Source organism: Loxodonta africana, chromosome 6 (assembly GCF_030014295.1).
Source record: "Loxodonta africana isolate mLoxAfr1 chromosome 6, mLoxAfr1.hap2, whole genome shotgun sequence".
Lineage (NCBI taxonomy): Eukaryota > Metazoa > Chordata > Mammalia > Proboscidea > Elephantidae > Loxodonta > Loxodonta africana.
Window position 1 is genome coordinate 59895381 of NC_087347.1, and position 19785 is coordinate 59915165.

Below are 19785 nucleotides of genomic sequence, written 5' to 3' on the forward strand. Positions count from 1 at the left end.
TCCATAAAGACCCTGGGCAAGTAGTGGATGTCTCTAAGAGCACATAACAGAAGAATCCAGTTCAGACTGGACAATCAAGGAAAACCTTTGTAAAGGAAATGGCACTTAAGCTGATATCTAAAGTTTGAATGCAATTACCCAAGTGGCTGAAAAGAAGTATTCAAGCAGAGAAACAACCTGTTTAAATACCCTAAGGTATAAACCTATTGCACTCAAGGTACAGAGAACCGAAGCACAGTAATGGAGTGGCAGAGAAACTGGAGCTAGGCTGGAGTCATGGTTTATGCAAAGCCTTATACGTAATGGTAAATCCTTCAATTAAGTCATCAAGGTAATGGGAAGTCTGATTAGATTTGTATCTTAAAATAATCGCCAAGGGATGAAAAATGATCCCCATGCTTGCTCTGGAGAGTACAGATTTTAGAACATCAAGAATGGACATTTAAAAAACTGGACATAAGGAGGCCAGTTAACACACTAACCTGAGCTAGGGCAGGGGCAGTGAAGATGGAGACAAATTAACTGATGAGGAATATTCAGGAGTTAGGCTTAATGGGGTTTGGTGACTGATTAGCTGAAGGGAGGATTATAGTATAGGCGGTAAGGGCAGCAACCACAGCTCCCCCTCACTGGCCACTGGGGATATTTACTGGCTGTTAAAAACAGTAAGGAGCAGCTTTTTTATTCTGGAGGATGTGGTAGGAAATCAGGAGTCCAGTTTTTTTGTTGTTGTTGTTGTTAGGTGTCAGCTCCAACTCATAGCAATTCCATGCACAAAACAAAACACTGCACCATCCTCACAACTGTTGCTATGTTTGAGTCCATTGTTGCAGCCACTACATCAATCCATCTCATTGACAGTCTTTCTCTTTTTCTCTTACCCTCTACTTTACCAAGCATGATGTCTTTCTCCAGCGACTGGTACCTCCTGATAACATGTCCAAAGTCAGCGAGACAAAGTCTCACCATCCTCACTTCTAAGGAGCATTCTAGCTGTACTTCTTCCACGACAGATTTGTTCATTCTTCTGGCAGTCCGTGGTATAATCAGTGTTCTTCATCAACACTGTAATTCAAAGGCAGCAATTCTTCTTCGGTCTTCCCTACTCATTGTCCAGCTTTCACAAGCATATAAGGCAACTGAAAACACCATGGCTTAGTTCAGGCACACCTTATTCTTTAGAGTGACATCTTTGCTTTTTAACACTTTAAAGAGGTCTTTTGCAGCATATCTGCCCAATGCAATGTGTCATTTGATTTCCTGACTGCTGTTTCCATGGGCGTTGATTAAGGATCCAAGTAAAATGAAATCCTTGAAACTTTAGTACTTTCTCCATTTATCATGATGCTGAGAGTTCTGGGAAGTCTTAGCATATAAATGGTACTTAAATCAACCGAATTGGATGAGATTATCTTGTGAATGATGTGAGCGAGAGTCAGAATTTTAAATTAAATGTAAAAATACACTATTTTTCAACTTTTATGTTTAAGAATATAAAAATATTTCAGTGACATATATTACAGTGTCAAACATTTATGGCTGTAATATTAATAAAGTATAATTTCTAAATATAATGCAATTATTAGATAACAAATTATTCAAGAGCTATATAGACCTTAGAATATATTATTGATAAGCCCATTCTAAAAGTCTTGGGGAAGAAAGGAGAGTAAATTGAGTCACCATATTTTCATCTGCCTCTGTCATACCTTTGTCTGTGCTGCTGGGTCCATGACAAGCTTTGCATATAGTCTCAGTCTTTGAGTCTGTCTTTATATGCAGAAAGCGCAACGGTCACAATAGGACTTGGATTTACCAGGGACACCTATATCTTTCCTACCTCCATATCTGCTTCCATGCTGTTCTCTTAAGGCAAAGTTTTCCACATCTCAACACATGCTATCATTTATCTTTGGAACATCAGAATGTACTGAAATGAAAATTTTTCCATTTGGATTTTTCAAATGAAAGAAAAATCCTGCAAGATAAAACTCTTCTTAAAACAAAGATATACTTCACTCTACTATTCGCTCTTCACAGCATCTAGCTTTTCTAATGTTTTCAGCTGCTAGTGAAACCTGGAAAGGTGTGAGTCAAAAATGTGAGTAAAGAAATACCATTTTCACTGTTTTAGACATATTAAATTCAAAAGCCTGGAACAGTCCAAATCAAATCAAACCAATTGCTGTCAGGTAGATTCCGACTCATAGCGACCCTATAGGACAGGGCAGAACTGCCCAATAGGGTTTTCAGGGCTGTAACCTTATGGAAACTGACTGCCACATCTTTCTTCCGCGGAGCAGCTTGTGGGTTCAAACCACTGACCTTTCGGTTACCAGTCAAGCACTTAACTACTGCACCACAACCACTCCTTCTTGCAACAGCAGCAGTCATGAGAACTGCTGATTTAAAACAGCGTAGGCTGAAATTGCTATTTTGACCCCAAAACTGTTTAATAACCAGAGATTAATACTTGTTTCGGGGGGAAACAGGGCATAGGTTTTTATAAATGGCTTCTTTGGAAATTAATAACAACCAGGGCAGACCCTCATCTGCTAAGACTGACTGAGGTTTATAATCAGGCCTGGAGGGATTAGATGACTTGCAAAGTCATCAGGACCCTTATTAAGGTTTTATTAACTTAATCTCAGCGACTCTATCCTTCAGTGAAATAACTAAGCACCAAGATGCAGTAAGCTTCTGGGCTGACTGCCAAGAATTCTGAACAGAGGGTTTTTTCAGATATAAGGTATCCCACCAATTTATTATATGAAACCTGGATATGGAATAATTTAAGGTCATGTGATTCATCAAGAGATACCTGTTGCAAGATATGTGCATCTTAGTTATTTTAAAGGTGAAAGCCTTCTGGCAGGATTACTTAGGTTGCTGTCAGAACTTTACCCATCACATCGGCACGATAACAGAAAACCCCATATTAAGAAAACACAAAAATATTACTTGAGCCTAAATGTTACTTCAGTCTGAAAGTTACCTTTTGTTCACTTCTTGAGTTCACTTACCAAGCCTTAACTAACCTTGGCAAGTTTTCTTAACCTTTTGGAGGTCAAATGTTCTTTTAAAAATTTTATAGAATCTCTAGACACCAGAAAAATACACAGCATATAGTTAATTTCAGGGAGTACATGAACCTTCTACACCCTTCCACTGGTTCTCTAGAAGTACACTGTAAAGTGTAAAAGACACGGAGTCCCTTACATGTATGAGGGAAAAAGAATACACCACTTTTTTTTTCTCTCCCATGGGCTATTGACTTGTCACAATGAGTTATACTACCTCTCTCTTCTTTTCTCTTGAGCCTCCAAAGTCTGCACCTCCTACATCTTTACATCCTACATTTGCCACGCTTTACTGATTCATAAGATTTCTTTCTCCCTTGAAATATTCTGGTACAGAAGCAATTTTAAAATACACATTCTTTGACTCTTCTGATTCACAAACTTGAATCAGTTGGTAGTGAAAGTTTAGATTATGAAAAAGGTAATTCTTATCTTAGTCATACTTACTATGAAGGAAATCATCAAATTATCCTTAACTAACAACTGGTCAGTTAGTCACCTACAGCCCAGCTAGCATTTGGGTCCACAGGTATGAACTGCTATTGGCATAGCTAAGCAGATGGTCCAAATTTCAAAACTAAAAAGTGAATTAAAAATATAGTTTATAAATAATATTTATTTTGGCAACCAAACACATGAAAAGACGCTCAACATCATTAACCATCAGAGAGATACAAATCAAAACCAAAATGAGATATCATTTTACTCCCACTGGAATGGCTAAGATAAAAACAAATAAATAGTAACAAATGTTGGCAAGGACATGGGGAAACTGGAACCCTTATCCATCATTGGTGGGAATGCAAAATAGTATAGCTGTTGTGGAAAACAGTGTAATGGTTTGTCAAGAAACTGAAAATAGAAATACCATCCATATGACCCAGCAGTTCCACTCCTAAGTATATACCCAAAAGACGTGAAAGCAAAGCTGGAGCCAACATAGTGCCCTAGGCAGTCACACCATGCCATCCCTCTGCATCAAAGACCCAAAAAACTAAAACAGGTAACAATCACCAATCCTGGAAACTTGAGCATCAAATGACGGAATAAAGAACTAGATCAAACACCAAATGGAAGAAGAAACTGACGGAAAACAGAGAATGAGGGCAGACATGGAGTGGAGGTCCCCTGCCGAATAACACGGCACAGTGTCACCATCTTGAAATATAGCCAGCAATAACCCTGGACAGCAAATACAGGAAGGCAGATTCACAGAGATCCCAACAGGAGACAGAGCAACCTGGTAAGCAGAGAAACATACTTTCCCACCCCTCACTGTTCTCATGAGTAGAAGCAAGAACCTCTCCAATGTGGCCGACTTCCACAATATGAACTACCCCCCACCACCACCCCAGCCCACCTCGCCCCTCTTACCATGTGGCTTTTTCTTTCTTTCTTCCTCTTCTTTCTCCCTCCTACCAACCCATCTACCTATACTACCTGCCCCACTTCCTGCTGGCTCCTGCCACACTGCCATTTTTTTCTTTTCTTTCTCCATCCCATCTAACTCCATATGCCACACCACCTCCCCACCCCACTGCTACCCAGGTCGGTCCCACCCCCACTGCACCACCATTTCTTCTTCTTCTCTTTTTTACTTTTCTTTCTCCCTCCCACCTAGCCCTGTATGCCACCTCCTGCCTCTTCCCACTGGCCCCCACCAGGCCACAACACCTAGAGAGCCACCAGCCCACCCTTGGGTTTACCCCCCCCACCCACCAACCCCCATCACGAGGCCATTTTTTCTTTTCTTTCTCCCTCTCATCTAGCCCATATACCACCTCCCTTCCCTTCCCACTGGCCACTGGGTCTGCCCTGCCCCCACTGACCAGCCTTTACCAAGCTGTCATTTTTTCTTCTTCCTTTTCTTTCTCCCTCCCACCCAACCCCATACACCACCTCGTCCCCCTTCCAACCCCTACCATACCACTACTGCTAGAGTACCTCCAGCTCTCAGGCTCTCTCTCCCCTCCTGCCACTTGACCAGCTGCTGAATGGTGGGAAGTGAGCCAGTGCCACTCCCCATCCAACACCCCACCCATCTGGTGAGGGGCTGTGAACACCCCCACACTGCTGGACCAACATCAGGAGGTAGAGAGTGTCCACCCAGTCTGCCCTCAGCCACCTTGCCAAACCAGCATACAGAGAAGTGGGCTCACCCTGCCTACTGCTGTCCTGCCCACTAGGATAAGATGGTAAGAGCTATTGTGACCAGAGATGAGAAAGCATAAAAGCACACCTGACCCACCCCCTCTGAAATGACAAAACAAAACAAAAAAGCAGGATGAAACAAACGAACATACTGTCAATAAATAAAGAAAATAACACCTTAATGTCTTGGAGAAAGCAAACAAGATCAAAACATATAAAAAAGCAGGACAAGATGGCTCAAGCAAGTGACAAAAATAAAGAATCACATAATCTTCTGGGAGAAGAAAAGGCAGTGGTACTACCTGATATGGATTCAAAAGACTAAAATATAGGGCTTTCCAAGAGATTAGTAAAGAGATCAAGGAAAACATAGATAAAACCAAGGAAAAATAGACAAAATCATAGAACACACAGACAAAACCAATCAAAAAAAAAAAAAAAACCAAAACAGAACCAAAATTAAGGAAAACACAGACAAATCAATAGAAGAATTCAAGAAAATAATTCAAGAACAAAAGTCAAAATAAATAAAAAATTAGAAATCATACAAAAACAGCAACTAGAAATTCAAATGATAAACAACAAAATTTCAGAAATGGAAAACTCAATAGAAGGCTTTAGGAACAAATATGAAAGAACAGAAGACAGAATCAGTGAGATTAAAGACAAATCCATGGATGCCACTTTGAGGATGGTGACCATCCAAGAAGCTCAATGAACCCCATATAGGATAGACTCTCAATAATAAAACAAAGCTAAACAACTTAAAACAGGGAAACAATGACATCAATCTGTAAATGACTTTAACATCAAAACAATAAAAGGGGGAATAAATGGTGTACATATGTTGTTGTTAGGTGTTGTCGAGTCAGTTCCGACTCATAGCGACCCTATGCATAACAGAACGAAACACTGCCCGGTCCTGAGCCATCCTTACAATTGTTGTTATGCTTGAGCTCATTGTAGGAGCCACTGTGTCACTGTGGTGTATGTATAGAACTTTCAAATGGAGAGGAAGTCAAGGTGACAGAGTAATAAAAGATTGGTTCAAACTTAGGAAGGTAAGGGTAAATTTCAAGGTAACCACAAAGGAGTTAACAAACCTACTCATCAAAATAAAAAAGAAGAAAAACATAAAGACTCAGTAAATACAAAATCTATAAAAACAAAAGAAAATCAACAAACAAAAGGAACTGAGGACAGGAAAATAAGAGGAACAAAGGAAAGGTTACCACCACAAACAAACAAACCACAACAATACGACAGCAATAACTCATACCTATTGATAATCACACTGAATGTAAATGTTTTAAATGCACCTGTAAAGAGACAGAGAGTGGCAGAATGGATTTAAAAAAAACCAGAAATATACTGTCTACAAGAGACACATCGTAGACACAAAGACATAAATATATTAAAACCAAAGGATGGAAAAAATATGTATCAAGCAAACAGTAACCAAAAAAGAGGACTATCAATATTAATCCCAAACAAAAACAGACTTTAAGGCAAAATCTGTCATAAAAGGAAGGACATTTTGACTGATTCAAGGGACAATCCATCATTATGACATAACCTTAATAAATATCTACACACCCAATGAGAAGGCTCCAAAATACATAAAATGAACTCTAACAGCACTGAAAAGAGAAACTGACAGTTCCACAATAATAATAGCAGACTTCAACATACCACTCTCGATAAGGACAGAACATCTAGAAAGAAAACTCAACAAAGGTACTGAACATCTAAAGGCCAAAATCAACCAACTTGATCTCACAGACATATATTCAATACTCTACCCAACAGTAGCAAAGGATACACTCTTTTCCAATGCACATGGACAACTCCCCATAAAGACCACATTTTAGGCCACAAAGCAATTCTTAATAAATCCAAAACATCGAAATAAAACAAAGCATTCTCTCTGATCACAATGCCATAGAATAACAGGAAGAGCAAGAAAACAAGAAGTACCCTGCTTAAAAACAACGGAGTAATAGAAGAAATCAAAGGGGGAACTAAAAAAGTCCTGTAATCAAATGAGAATGAAAACACATCATACCAAAATTTGGGGGCACAGCAAAGGCAATGCTCAGAGGTCAGCTTTCAGCAATAAACACACGCCAAAAAAAAAAAAAAATCAACGTTTGCCCTACAACTCAACAAATAGAGAAGAGCAGAAGAAGCCACAGGCACCAGAAGGAAGGAAATAATAAAGATTAAAACAGAAATAAATGAAATAAAAGAAAAAACAATAGAAAAAAAATCAAAAGACCAAAAGTTGGTTCTTTGAGAAGATCAACAAAATTGACAAATCACTGGCCAAACTAACAAAAGAAAAACAAGAGAGGAAGCAAATAACCCAAATAAGAAATGAGATGGGGGATATTACAACAGGCCCAACTGATATAAAAAGGTCCATAAAAGAATACTATGAAAAATTATACTTCAACTAATTTGAGAATATGGAATGGACAAATCTGTAGAAACACACTGCCTACCTAAACTGACACAAACTAAGACAGAAAATTTGAATACACAAATAACAAAAGAGGATGCTGAAGAGGTTAAAAAAAAAAAAAAACTCCCAAACAAAAAAAAGCCCTGGCCCAGATGGCTTCACTGGAGAATTCTACCAAACATACAGAGAAGAGCTCACACCAGTACTACTCAAACTATTTCAGAGGAAGAATACGCACAAAAGCACTTGATGAAGCCAGCATAACTCTGATACCAAAGCCAGGTGAAATACCACAAAAAAGAAAATTAGAGACCTATATCTCTCATGAATACAGGTGCAAAAATTCTAAACAAAATGCTAGGCAATAGAATTCAGCATCATACCAAAAAAAAATACACCGTGACCAAGTGGGATTCATATCAGCTATGCAAGATGGTTTAACATTAGAAAATCAATTATCGTAATCCACTACATAACTAGAACAAAAGAAAAGAATCACATGATCATCTCAATCAACGCAGAAAAGGCATTTGAGAAAGTCCAAAACCCATTCCTGATAGAAACTTTCAATACAATAGGAACAGAAGAGCAATTTCTCAACATAATAAAGGGTATCTACACAAAACCAACAGCCAATACTATTCTCAACAGAGAGAGGCTGAAAGAATTCCCCCTGAGAACAGGAACAAGACAAAGATACCCTTTATCACCACTCCTATTAAACACTGTGCTGGAAGTCCTAGCAAGAGCTATAGGAAAAAGAAATAAAAAAAAAAAAAAGGGCATCTAAATTGGCAAGGAAGAAGTAAAACTATCCCTTTTCACAGATGATAGAATAGTACATAGAGAGCCCCAAAGATTCCACAAAAAAACTACCGTAATTAATAGAAATATTAAGCAGGATACAAGATCAACATATAATAATCAACTGGATTACCATACACCAACAAAGAGAACTTATAAAAGGAAATCGGGAAAACAATACTGGTTACAATTAAAAAAATACCAAACCCAGTGCCGTTGAGCTGATACCGACTCATAGCGACCCTACAGGACAGAGTAGAACTGCCCTGTAGAGTTTCCAAGGAGCACCTGGCGGATATGAACTGCCGACCCTTCGGTTAACAGCTGTAGCACTTAACCACTATGCCACCAGGGTTTCCCCATTTACAACAGTCCCTAAAAAAAGATAAAATAATTAGAACTCTAACCGCAGATATAAAGGATCATACAAACAAAACTACAAAACACTACCGCAAAAAACCAAAAGAGAGCTATGTAAGTGGAAAAACATACCGTGCTTATGGACAGGAAGATTCAACACTGTGAAAATACCAATTCTACACAAAGTGATCTACAGATACAATGCAATCCCAATCCAAATACCAACAGCACTCTCAATGAGACAGAAAAACTACTCACAAACTTTATGTGGAAAGGGAAGAGGCCCCTGATAAGTGAGGCATTACTGAAAAAAAAAGAACAAAGTAGGAGGCCTCACGCTACCTGATCTCAGAATCCACTATACAGCCATGGTAGTGGTACAACAACAGACACATAGATCAATGGAAAAGAATCCATTCACCTATGGTCACATGATCTTTGACAAAGGCCCAAAGTCCATTAAATGGGGAAAAGACAGTCTTTTTAACAAATGGCAAAACTGGATGTCCATCTGTAAAAAAAATGACACAGGACCAATATCTCACACCATTCACAAATACGAACTCAAAAGGGGTTAAAGACCTAAATATAAAGCCTAAATCAATAAAGATCATGGAAGAAAAAGACACAGATTAATGCTAAGGGCCCTAATACATGGTATAAATAGTATACAAACCATAACAAAGCACAAACACCAGAAGATAAACTAGGTAACTGGAGCTCCTAAAAATTAAATGCTTATGCTCATCAAAATACTTCACCGAAAGAATTAAAAGAGAATCTACAGACTGGGAAAAATATTTTGGCTACAAGATATCCAACAAGGGTTTAATCTCTAAAATCCATAAAATCAAAAACAAAATGCCAAATAACCTAATTAAAGGGAAAAGGACAGGAAAAGATACTTCACCAAAGTAGACATTCAGGAGGCTAACAGACAGATGAGGAAATGCTTGCGCTCATTAGCCATTACAGAAATGCAAATAAAAACTACAATGAGATACTATCTCACCCTGACATTACCAGCACTAATAAAAAAAAAAAAAAAAAAAAAAACGGAAAACAACTAATGTTGGAGAGGTTGCGGGGAGATTGGAACTTTTATGTATTGCTGTTGGGAATATAAAATGGTACAGCCACTATGGAAAATCATATGGTACCTCCTTAAAAAGCTAGAAATAGAAATACCATATGAACCAGTAATCCCACTACTAGGAATACATCCATGAATAGATGTATGCACACCCATGTTCACTGCAGCATTATTCACAATAGCAAAAAGATGGAAACAACTTAAGTGCCCTTCAACAGAAGAACGGATAAACATATTATGGTACGTAGACACAATGGAATACTATGCAACAATAAAGAACAATGATGAATCCAGAAAACACCTCACACAACATGGATGAATTTGGAGGGTATTATGCTGAGTGAAATAAGTCAATCATAAAAGGCTAAACATTATAGGAGACCACTATTATAAAAATTCAAGAAAAGGTTTACACAGAGAAAAAAAACAATCTTTGATTGTTATAAGAAAGGGGAGGCTTGGGAAGGGGAAATCACTAACTAGATAGTAAACAAGTATTAATTTTGATGAAGGGAAAGATAACACACATTATAGGGAAAGTCAGCACAACCTGACCAAAGCAAAGTCATAGAAGCTTCCTAGATACATTCAAACACCTTGAGGGACTGAGTTACTGAGGCTGAGGGCTTGGGACCATAGTCTCGGGGGGACATCTAGATCAACTGACATAGTTCATAAAGAAAATGTTCTACAATCTACTTCGGTGAGTAGCATCTGGGGTCTTAAAAGCTTGCAAGTGGCTATCTAAGCTACATCTATTGGTCATATCCCATCAGTAGCAAAGGAGAATGAAAAAAACCAAAAACACAAGGAAAATATTAGTCCCAAGGACCACTGGACCACAGGAACCACCACCTCGACCAGCCTGAACCCAGAAGAACTAGGCGGCCCCTGTCTGCTACCACTGACCACTCTGACAGGGATTACAATAGAGGGTCCTAGACAGAGCGGGAGAAAAAGATAGAACAAATTTCAAATTCACAAAGATGAGACTCAACTGGTCTGACAGAGACTGGACAAACCTCAAGGTTATGGTCCTCAGACGCCCTACTAACTCAGAACTGAAGCCATTCCTGAAGTTCATTTTTCAACCAAAGATTAGCCAGGGCTATAAAACAAAACACATATGAGGAACATCCTTCTTAGTTCAAGTATGCAAGACCAAATGGGCAACACCTGCCCTAAAGCAAAACTGGACGAATGGACATGGAGAACCCAGGGTGTAAAGGGAAAGTTATAGAGTGCTGACACATTGGGGGGATTGCAATCAGTGTCACAAAACAATTTGTGTATAAATTTTTGAATGAGAATCTAACTTGCACTGTAAACTTTCACAGTAAAAAAAAAATTTTTAATTACAAAAAAAAAAAAAGACTTGAAAGCAATGTTCATTGCAGGACTATTCACAATAGCTAGAAGGTGGAAACAACCTAAATGCCCATCAACAGATGAATGGATAAACAAAATGTGGTACACACATAAAATGGAATACTACTCAGCCAGCAGAAGAAACAAAGTCTTGATACACGCTACAATGTGGATGGCGACATTATGTTGAGTGAAATAAGTTGATCAAAAAGGACAAATATTATATGACTTCGCTTATATAAAAAGACAAGAAATGGCAAATCTGTAGAGTCCAAAGTTTATTAGTGGTTACCAAGAGCAGGAGGGAGGGGGAAAGGGGAGTTTAATAGTGATGGAAAAATCACATTGATTAAGGATAGGGTTACACAGCCAATTACTGTAATTGCTGTCAATAAGGTATACATCTGCAAAAAAGGTGAACTGGCAAAAGCTGTGTGATGGATATATTTATAACAGGAAAAAAAAAAAAAAAGAGAGAGAGTAGCTGCTGAGGCTGCTCACATACAATGAAACAACTCATGGGATTTAGTTCCTTGGTTTGCAGGTTTAGGGTCATGGTTTCACGGAACAGACCTGTTAATTGGCCTAAGGGTGTATTTAGTGCTTCTGTTCTACCACCGGAAACCCTGGTAGCATAGTGGTTAAGTGCTACAGCTGCTAACCAAGGGGTCAGCAGTTCAAATCCACCAGGCACTCCATGGAAACTATCGGGCAGTTCTACTCTGTTAGGGTTGCTATGAGTCGGAATCGACTTGACAGCAGTGGGTGTGTGGTGTGTGTGTTCTACCACCTAGTTCATTGCTTAGTTTCTGGGGTCTTAAAAGCTTGCAAACAGCCATCCAAGGCATGACAATTGGTCTCTATTTGCCTGGAACAACACAGGACGAAGAAAGAGTCAGGACTTGGAGGAAGATATGGAACGTGTTGCTAACTGCCTCCATGAACAACTGCCTCCTCTGCCATGAGACCAGAACTGGATGGTGCCCGGATACCATTACTGAACATTTTGATTAAAGATTCTGTAGAGGAATCCTGATCAAAAAGGGAAAAATGCAGAACGGAATTTCACATTCTTGTAGACTCCAGACTTCCTAAAGTCAAGGAAGCTGGATGAAGCCCTGAAACTACTGCCCTGAGATAATCTTTAAAACTTAAACTAAAAATATCCCCTGAAGTCTTCTTAAAACCAAACAACAGTTTAGCTTAACTAGTAAAAAAACTCTCCCTTGAGTATTATGCTCTTTTAAGAACTACCTATATGGGATCAAAGTGACAAGAGCAACTTGAAAGATTAGATAGGAACCTTAGGGGGCAGTGAGTTTATGTTAATGGGGGAGGAACAAGTCAGAAAAGGAGGGTGAGAATGGTTGCACAACTCAAAGAATGTAATCAATGTCACTAAATTGTACCTGTAGAAATGGCTGAATTAGTGTATGTTTTGCTGTGTATATTCTCAACAACAAAATAAAATTTTTCAAAAATTTATTTACTGAACAGGAACAAAACTGAACTAAACACAACTGATAATATTGGCATAAACCTACCTGAGGAAAAAAAAGCACATTCCAAAGAAGTTCATATCTCACAAGTATAAATGAAATTAATTTTAAATCTCAATTTTCATGCAAGACATAGCCTTATTATGGAGAGTTTAACATGAATTCTCAACTGAAGGTCTGGGAGAGGCGTAATATGTTACTGAGACATTTTACACTCTTGGTTCACTAGGTTACTGAGGCGGAGCTGACACGTTAGTAATGATAAAAAGTGATTACCATTTCCTTGACACCCACTGCCCTAGATGAAATAACACTCAGAATTACTCATTTCAGGCCCAAGTGAAATAGCCTTTATACCCACACACGTCATCAGTAAGTATTTAAGAACACCACCTATAGCATAAACAGTCATAAAAGAAAAAGAATGTAAAAGGCACAGAACCTGATGTCTTGAACAAGGGGACTGAGTTTACACGAAGAGGCATATCCAAACACAATCTTTCAAGACATGGATATATCTCATTACTACATATAGCTTTCATAGTTTCAGAATTTTCCAGGTAAAATTTCAGAGCACACTTTTTACCAATAAACTCATTACTGTGGAGTCAAACTCCGACTCATAGAGACCCTATAGGACAGGGTAGAAACTGCCCCATGGGCTTTTCAAGGCTATAAATCTTTACTGAAGCAGACTGCCACAGAGCACTGGTGGGTTTCTAATCCTCAATCTTTCGATTAGTGCCAAGTGCTTAACCACTGTGGCACCAGGGCTCCTCCTTTTACCAATTTAAAAAAACAAAACAAAACCGTTTCCGTTGAGTCAATTCCGACTCATAGCAGCCCTATAGGATAGAGTAGAACTGACCCATAGGAGTTCCAAGGAGCAGCTGGTGGACTCAAACTGCTGACCTTTTGGTTAGCAGCTGTAGCTCTCAACCACTGCACCACCAGGGCCCCCCTTTTACCAACAGCAGATGGAAAATACAGCATCCATTTCCTACTAAGGCAATCTGAAATTGACGTAAGAAAATCAAGAAACATGACACTAAGCCAATGAATGAATGACAACAATACTGCAGCTAACCTTGTCAGGCAGAACAATGAAAGAGAATCAAGTTCAATATTTATATACTTGGGGGGAAGAGGTTTGCTCCAGAAAAATATTTGGTACAGTTTCTGTTCAGTCACATTAAGAACACTGTAAAAAACCACCACTAAAACAAACTGGACTCAAATCCAACAAAATGGCATGTGTTTTTCAACCTGTAATTAACACCAAGAAATAGCTCCTTTTGGTTATTAAAATCCTGGAAAGAAATCATAATTACCCCATCTGGGAATATGGTCTTTAAAGCATGAGTACTTTTGGATAGTCAATTTCTTTTCCTACTTCTCCTATTGATTTTCTAATTTCCTTGAACAGAAACAAGTAAACAAACACTTTCATGGATGGGAAATTTTCATCAGGTTTACTTAAAATAATAAGTTTAAATCAAGTTATTTGACTCTATAAGAAAGTTTATAATACTACCCTATATCAAATTTCATTAAATTTAATTAATCATTTTATGTAGCTTCCTAGCATACATAATATTAAGAAAAAATGCTTCTTAACTTTCAAAAGTATATCACTTGGCCCAGCAATTCCACTCCTTGGCATTTATTCAAGAGAAATGAAAACATAACAACACAGAGATCTGTGCAAGAATGTTCACAGCAGCTTCATTCACGACAGCCAAAATTGGAAACCCAAAAGTTCATCATCAGAAGGGAAAAACCAAACTGTGACGATTCATACAATAGAGTACTACCCAGTAATAAAAAGGAATAAACTTCTCAACAAGCCACATGGATGAAACCTATGGAAATTATATTAAAGAGGCTGGACACAAAAGAGTACTATGCTATGATTCCATTTTATTAAGTTCTAGAAACCCTGGTGGCACAGTGGTTAAGAGCTCAGGCTGCTAACCAAAAGGTCGGCAGTTCAAATCCACCAGCAGCTCTTTAGAAACTCTATGGGGCAGATCTACTCTATCCTATAGGGTCGCTATGAGTCAGAATCGACTCGACAGCAACGGTTTTAGTATTTTTTAGTTTTGAAACACAAAAATCAATCTATGATGGGAAAAATCAGAGCAACAGTTGTCCCTGGGTAAGAAAGGGACATAAGGGAACTTACTGGGGTTATATAAAGGTTCTACGTTTTCACAGGAGTGAGGGTTACATGGGCATATCCATTTGTCAAAATAGTACAAGTATGTATGCATATAATATATGAATGTACATCTTACCTTAAAAAAAAAAACTTAAAAAAAAATAATCCCATGTAGTGAGAGTGAGTGGAGGTGTGTGTAAAACCGTAATGGCAGAATTTTGATTATTGTTGAAGGTGGGTGATGGGTATGAGCGTTCATTATATACACTGTTATGTAAACTTTGAATATATTTGACATTTTGCAAAAATAAAGTTTTAAAATACATACCTCTGAAACGTACAATCAAAATATTCCATAGCCTGAAAATATACCTTCTTAAGAAGCTTCCTCTGTGAGCAGAGAACATTTTCTAAAACATCCATGAAGATCCCCTGTGTCTAGCCTCTCATGGAGAATTTAAAATGGAGCTCATTATTTTCTCCAGCTCCCCTCGCCCCCACCCCCAGCACCAGAGGGAACATGATATGGTTGCCTAAGCTACCACCAACCCCCAAATTAATTCTTCTCTGCTCCCTCAAATAGTTATTTCTAGCAAATACTGTTGCAGATGGAGAAATCAGAGCTGCATAAACTAGAGAAAACAATTGATTTGACAGCTATATCCCCATCTTCATCTTTATTCTCACTACTCTCGGAAGACAGTGTTTATAAGTTAACGAGAAAATGGATTTTTTTTTAAATCCTCATCTTATTTATAATTCCTTCCAGAAGACCAATTCACATTTTTTTTAATCTCATATTTAACTTTTTTTAACCTCACTTTCTTGTTTCTTGTTTCAATACAAAGAGACATAAAATTTCAGAATAATAAAATCCAGAGAATATTAATCAAAGTCAATGGTCAGTTTCTCTACTATGGACTGATAAGCCTCAATCACATACAAGTCACTGAACAAGTTACTGAAATGTGTCTTATTAGTTTTCTAAATTTTGCCTGAGTAAAGTTCCATAGGTTTTCACAAGGCATGTCAGAAGACCATACAGAGGCAAAGAATGAACTCGGGCTCAATCACAGTTATTTTAAGTATAATATGTTAATACCCTTCTAGGTCAAAAGAGGATTGTAAACACACTTGAGCAAAGAATCTTTAGACAGAAGGTAATGAGGAGACTCAAATGTTACTTATCAATCAGTCCTCTGTAGTTAGCACATGATGAAACATTGAATTTAGCAAAGATTAAAGATCTAAAATTTAAATACTTTATAATTTCTACACACATATATCTCTACCTAACTTTAGTTTTATATGTCCCCTGCTAAAATTGTTTCAACGGCACACAACAAATTCCAAAGAAGAATTTCACAAGACATTAAACAGCATATACCCAGAAAGTGAGTGATCCTACTGCCAGCATATACATTCATTCAGTCAATAAATATTTGCGTGCCTCTCGCATACCAGGCACTCTTCTAGGTGCTAGACATATATAACAAAACAAAGTTTATATCCTCATGGAGTTTACATTCTAGTAAGGGAGATAGGCTTATAAGAATAGTAGAGGATAATAAGTGCCTCAGAGGAAAATGAATTAGGGAAAGGCTGAAAGAGTGTGCAGATTACTATCTAATATTAGCTGGTCAGGAAAGGTCTCTCAGCTAGAGTGACATATAAGCAAAACCTGAAGAAAGTGAAGTTTCAGAATTCCAAGTAGAGGAAATGGCAAGTGCAAGGGTCCAGGGCCTGAGCCAACATGCAAATTCAAGAAACTGCGAGGCCAGTGGGGTTACAGTGGCGTGAGTTAGCCTAAAAGCCATGGGAACTGAGGGTGGGAGGGGGGATTGGGAGAGATTATCCAGGCTTTTGTAGGCCGCTTTAAGGATCTAGGCTTCCAGCATGAGATAGATGAGAAACTACTCTGTTATGAGCAGAAATGAACCTATTTAACATTTTTAAAAGAACCATTCTAGCTGTGTGTAGAAAATAGGAGGTAGGCGAATAAAGGTTGAAGCAGAAAGACTACTTCACTGTAGAGGTCACAATGTGCTCAGAGGAATATTTTAACTTTACTTGCTTGTAGGCTGTGTCTCATTATATACCTCAATATTCCAATAACTAAAAGCGTGGTTAATGGACTTGCTCTCTTCTTTGGGGGTTAGTTTTTGAGGGAGAAGCAAGAACCATCACATGTTGCTTTTCAGGCTCTAGTTTAATCTACTGGATACCAAACCCAAAAACCAAACCTGTGGCCCTCAAGTTGATTCCGACTCATAGTGACCCCACAGGACAGAGTAAAACTGCCCCAGAGGGTTTTCAAGGAGCAGCTAGTGGATTCGAACTGCTGACCTTTAAGTTAGCAGCCATAGCTCTTAAACCACTGTGCCTTCAGGACTCCGGTAGTGGCTCCTTTATCATAAATAATCCAAAAGGTAAATAAGACAAAAATTGTTAGTTTCCCAAACTATCATCCTTTTGAAAAATATCCCCTTACAGAATAGCAGAAAACAAATATTTTAATTTAGGTGCTTGATATGAAAGGTTTCATATTATTGCACTTATTCATAACCCTCATCACAATGTATGTACACTGTTGTAGTCAAAACCCATTTAACTAATATTCCTGAAAGAAGATTAATTGAAATAAAAATATACTGCAAACCATAAAACCATCAACATTCTCCCAAACTTCTGTTTTCGTAGTTAATTTATGAAATCCCTCTTGTAATGAAGACAGGTTCTGAGTCACTCTCCTATCTCAAATTTCCTAAAGTTTCGTGAATAGCATGTCTACAGGAGCCTTACCCAAGCCATGTTGTTATCACTTTCAGTTATAAAAACCTGGGGAGGAAAACCACAAAACACTGTATATCTTTCAGGACTTTTATCCACATGTGAGTGTTATTAATTGGTTTAAGAGCGTGTCAGAAACACATGATTTCCTGCACACTTTGGTGATTTCACCCTATGCACAGAGCACTCGGATAAATTAAATCATCCTGGCTGTGTCATGAATCGCAGCTGGCTTGCCTGGGTATTGCTCTTTGATGATGAGCAAGCAATACAAAATAAGACACTGATTCCACTTTTTAAAATCTCGTTTTCAGCATCTTGTATAATGTTACTAGGGAGGACTTGAAAACAAAAACAAATGCTACAATACACTCTGCTTTGGTTTTGCAGAAACCTAAACCCACTTGCCAGAAATTTGATGGCTATTTCATTTTCAAATAGCAGGCAGCATCTACAGTACTGAAGAGAAATGTAGTGAGGGGTGGGGAGAGGCTATTAAAATGGATATTCATTTTTTGCTTGCCAGAAGAGTTTTAATGGGATGGAGGGCAAGCGGGCTAAGTAGGACCTGTGGGACTTTCACGGCCATATATGCTCCAGTCGTATTTCCTCACCTTCACTGAATAACGTCAAAAATTTGTGTCATTTAAGTTCTACTGACAAGTAAGGAGATTTCCTTCTCTTAGGGCAGGCATTTGCTGTTCTAACATCACTACAGGCTTTATTTTATCTGTCCTCCTCTCCTTTTCTCCTTCCTTCAATGACAACCTATTTCGTTTTGTTTCATATTCTTGTACTGAAGGCCTTCTGGCAAACTGCCTTAAAACCTTCCTGGGAAAAGGGGAAGCAGAAATAAATACTAAATCAAAATTTCTTTCTCCAGATCTAAATTTAAATACAGCATGCGCGGAGAGATGGTGAAAAGGCTGTGTGTGGGTGTCTACTGCAAGATTTTTCGGTCTCTAGGAGAGAAAAGGAAAGATAACAAAATGCTAAAGGGGTTTGAGACGCGTGCGTGTCTGCGTGTACGTCGTTCCCAGGGCAAAGGGAAGAATTCAGGAAGAAGGGAGGGAGAAGAACAAAATCAGTCGAGGCAGTGACCCACCTCCCACCTCTTCAGACCCCTCCCCACCCCACTGCAGTGCTGCTCTGCGTTTCCCAGAAAGCTCTTCTTCCAAAGGGCAGATTCCCAACACCACAGCAGGGATGGAGTCCCGGGCAGGCAGTCTCAGAAGGTGGGGACTGGGTAGAAACAGGCGATGGGAAGCGATCTGGGCAGGGGTAAAGAAGGCGGAGACGCCAGTTAACATCGCCGGCCGAGATGGAAAGGGCCGGACTGGCGGGACCCACCTGGAACAGGCGTGGTGGAGGATGCCCCAGGCACCTCTGGCCTCTCCTCCTCAGCTTCCTCCCTCTGCTGCTGCTGCTGCTGTTGGATGAGGCTGAGGTCGGAGCGGCTGAGCTCGGCTCTGGCGGCCGCGGAAACCAGCTGCGCCTTCAGCAGCACCGCAGCCAGGCCAAGGAGCAGAGTGCAGGGGACCGGCCGGCAGAGCCTCGCCATGGCCAATAGCCAGAGGGCTGAGGCGGCATATTGCGGGGCTCCAGGCGGCGGCGGGCGCTAGGGCTGCGGGCTCCTGGCCGCGCCCGCTCTCTCGCTCGCTGCTCCTCGCGCGGTCTGCCTAGTACACCCTCACCGCCAGAAGGCCGGGGAGGAGGAGGAGGGGGCGGATGATAGGAGCGGGGAGTGTGCATCCTCTTGCACGTGACGCGCGGGGAGGGGCACGCCGGGCGCCCGCTGCCCTGCGCCCCAGAGCCCACCCGGCCGGGTTGCCCCGAGGCTACTGGCTCCGTGGGGTGCTGGCTGCGCTGTTCGGGTTGAGGCTTCCGAGGATAAACGAGAAAGGGAAGCTTTTCTGGTACCTGGTAGACCTTCAGATTCCCCAACCCCTACAGAAGCACCGGAAACCTTTGCAGAAAAATAAAACCAAACCCAGTGCGGTCTAGTCGATTCCGAC

General features: G+C 39.6%; 1 protein-coding gene across 1 annotated transcript in view; it reads right to left on the minus strand.

The window, feature by feature from the left end:
- FAM171B (family with sequence similarity 171 member B) overlaps nucleotides 1–19387 on the minus strand; it is a 61249-nt gene extending 41862 nt beyond the window's left edge. The window contains exon 1 of the mRNA XM_003406178.4: nucleotides 19121–19387. Coding sequence (XP_003406226.1) covers nucleotides 19121–19331 — 211 coding nt within the window. The 5' untranslated portion in view covers nucleotides 19332–19387. The remainder of the gene's footprint in view (nucleotides 1–19120) is intronic.
- Between the last annotated feature and the right edge of the window lie 398 nt (nucleotides 19388–19785).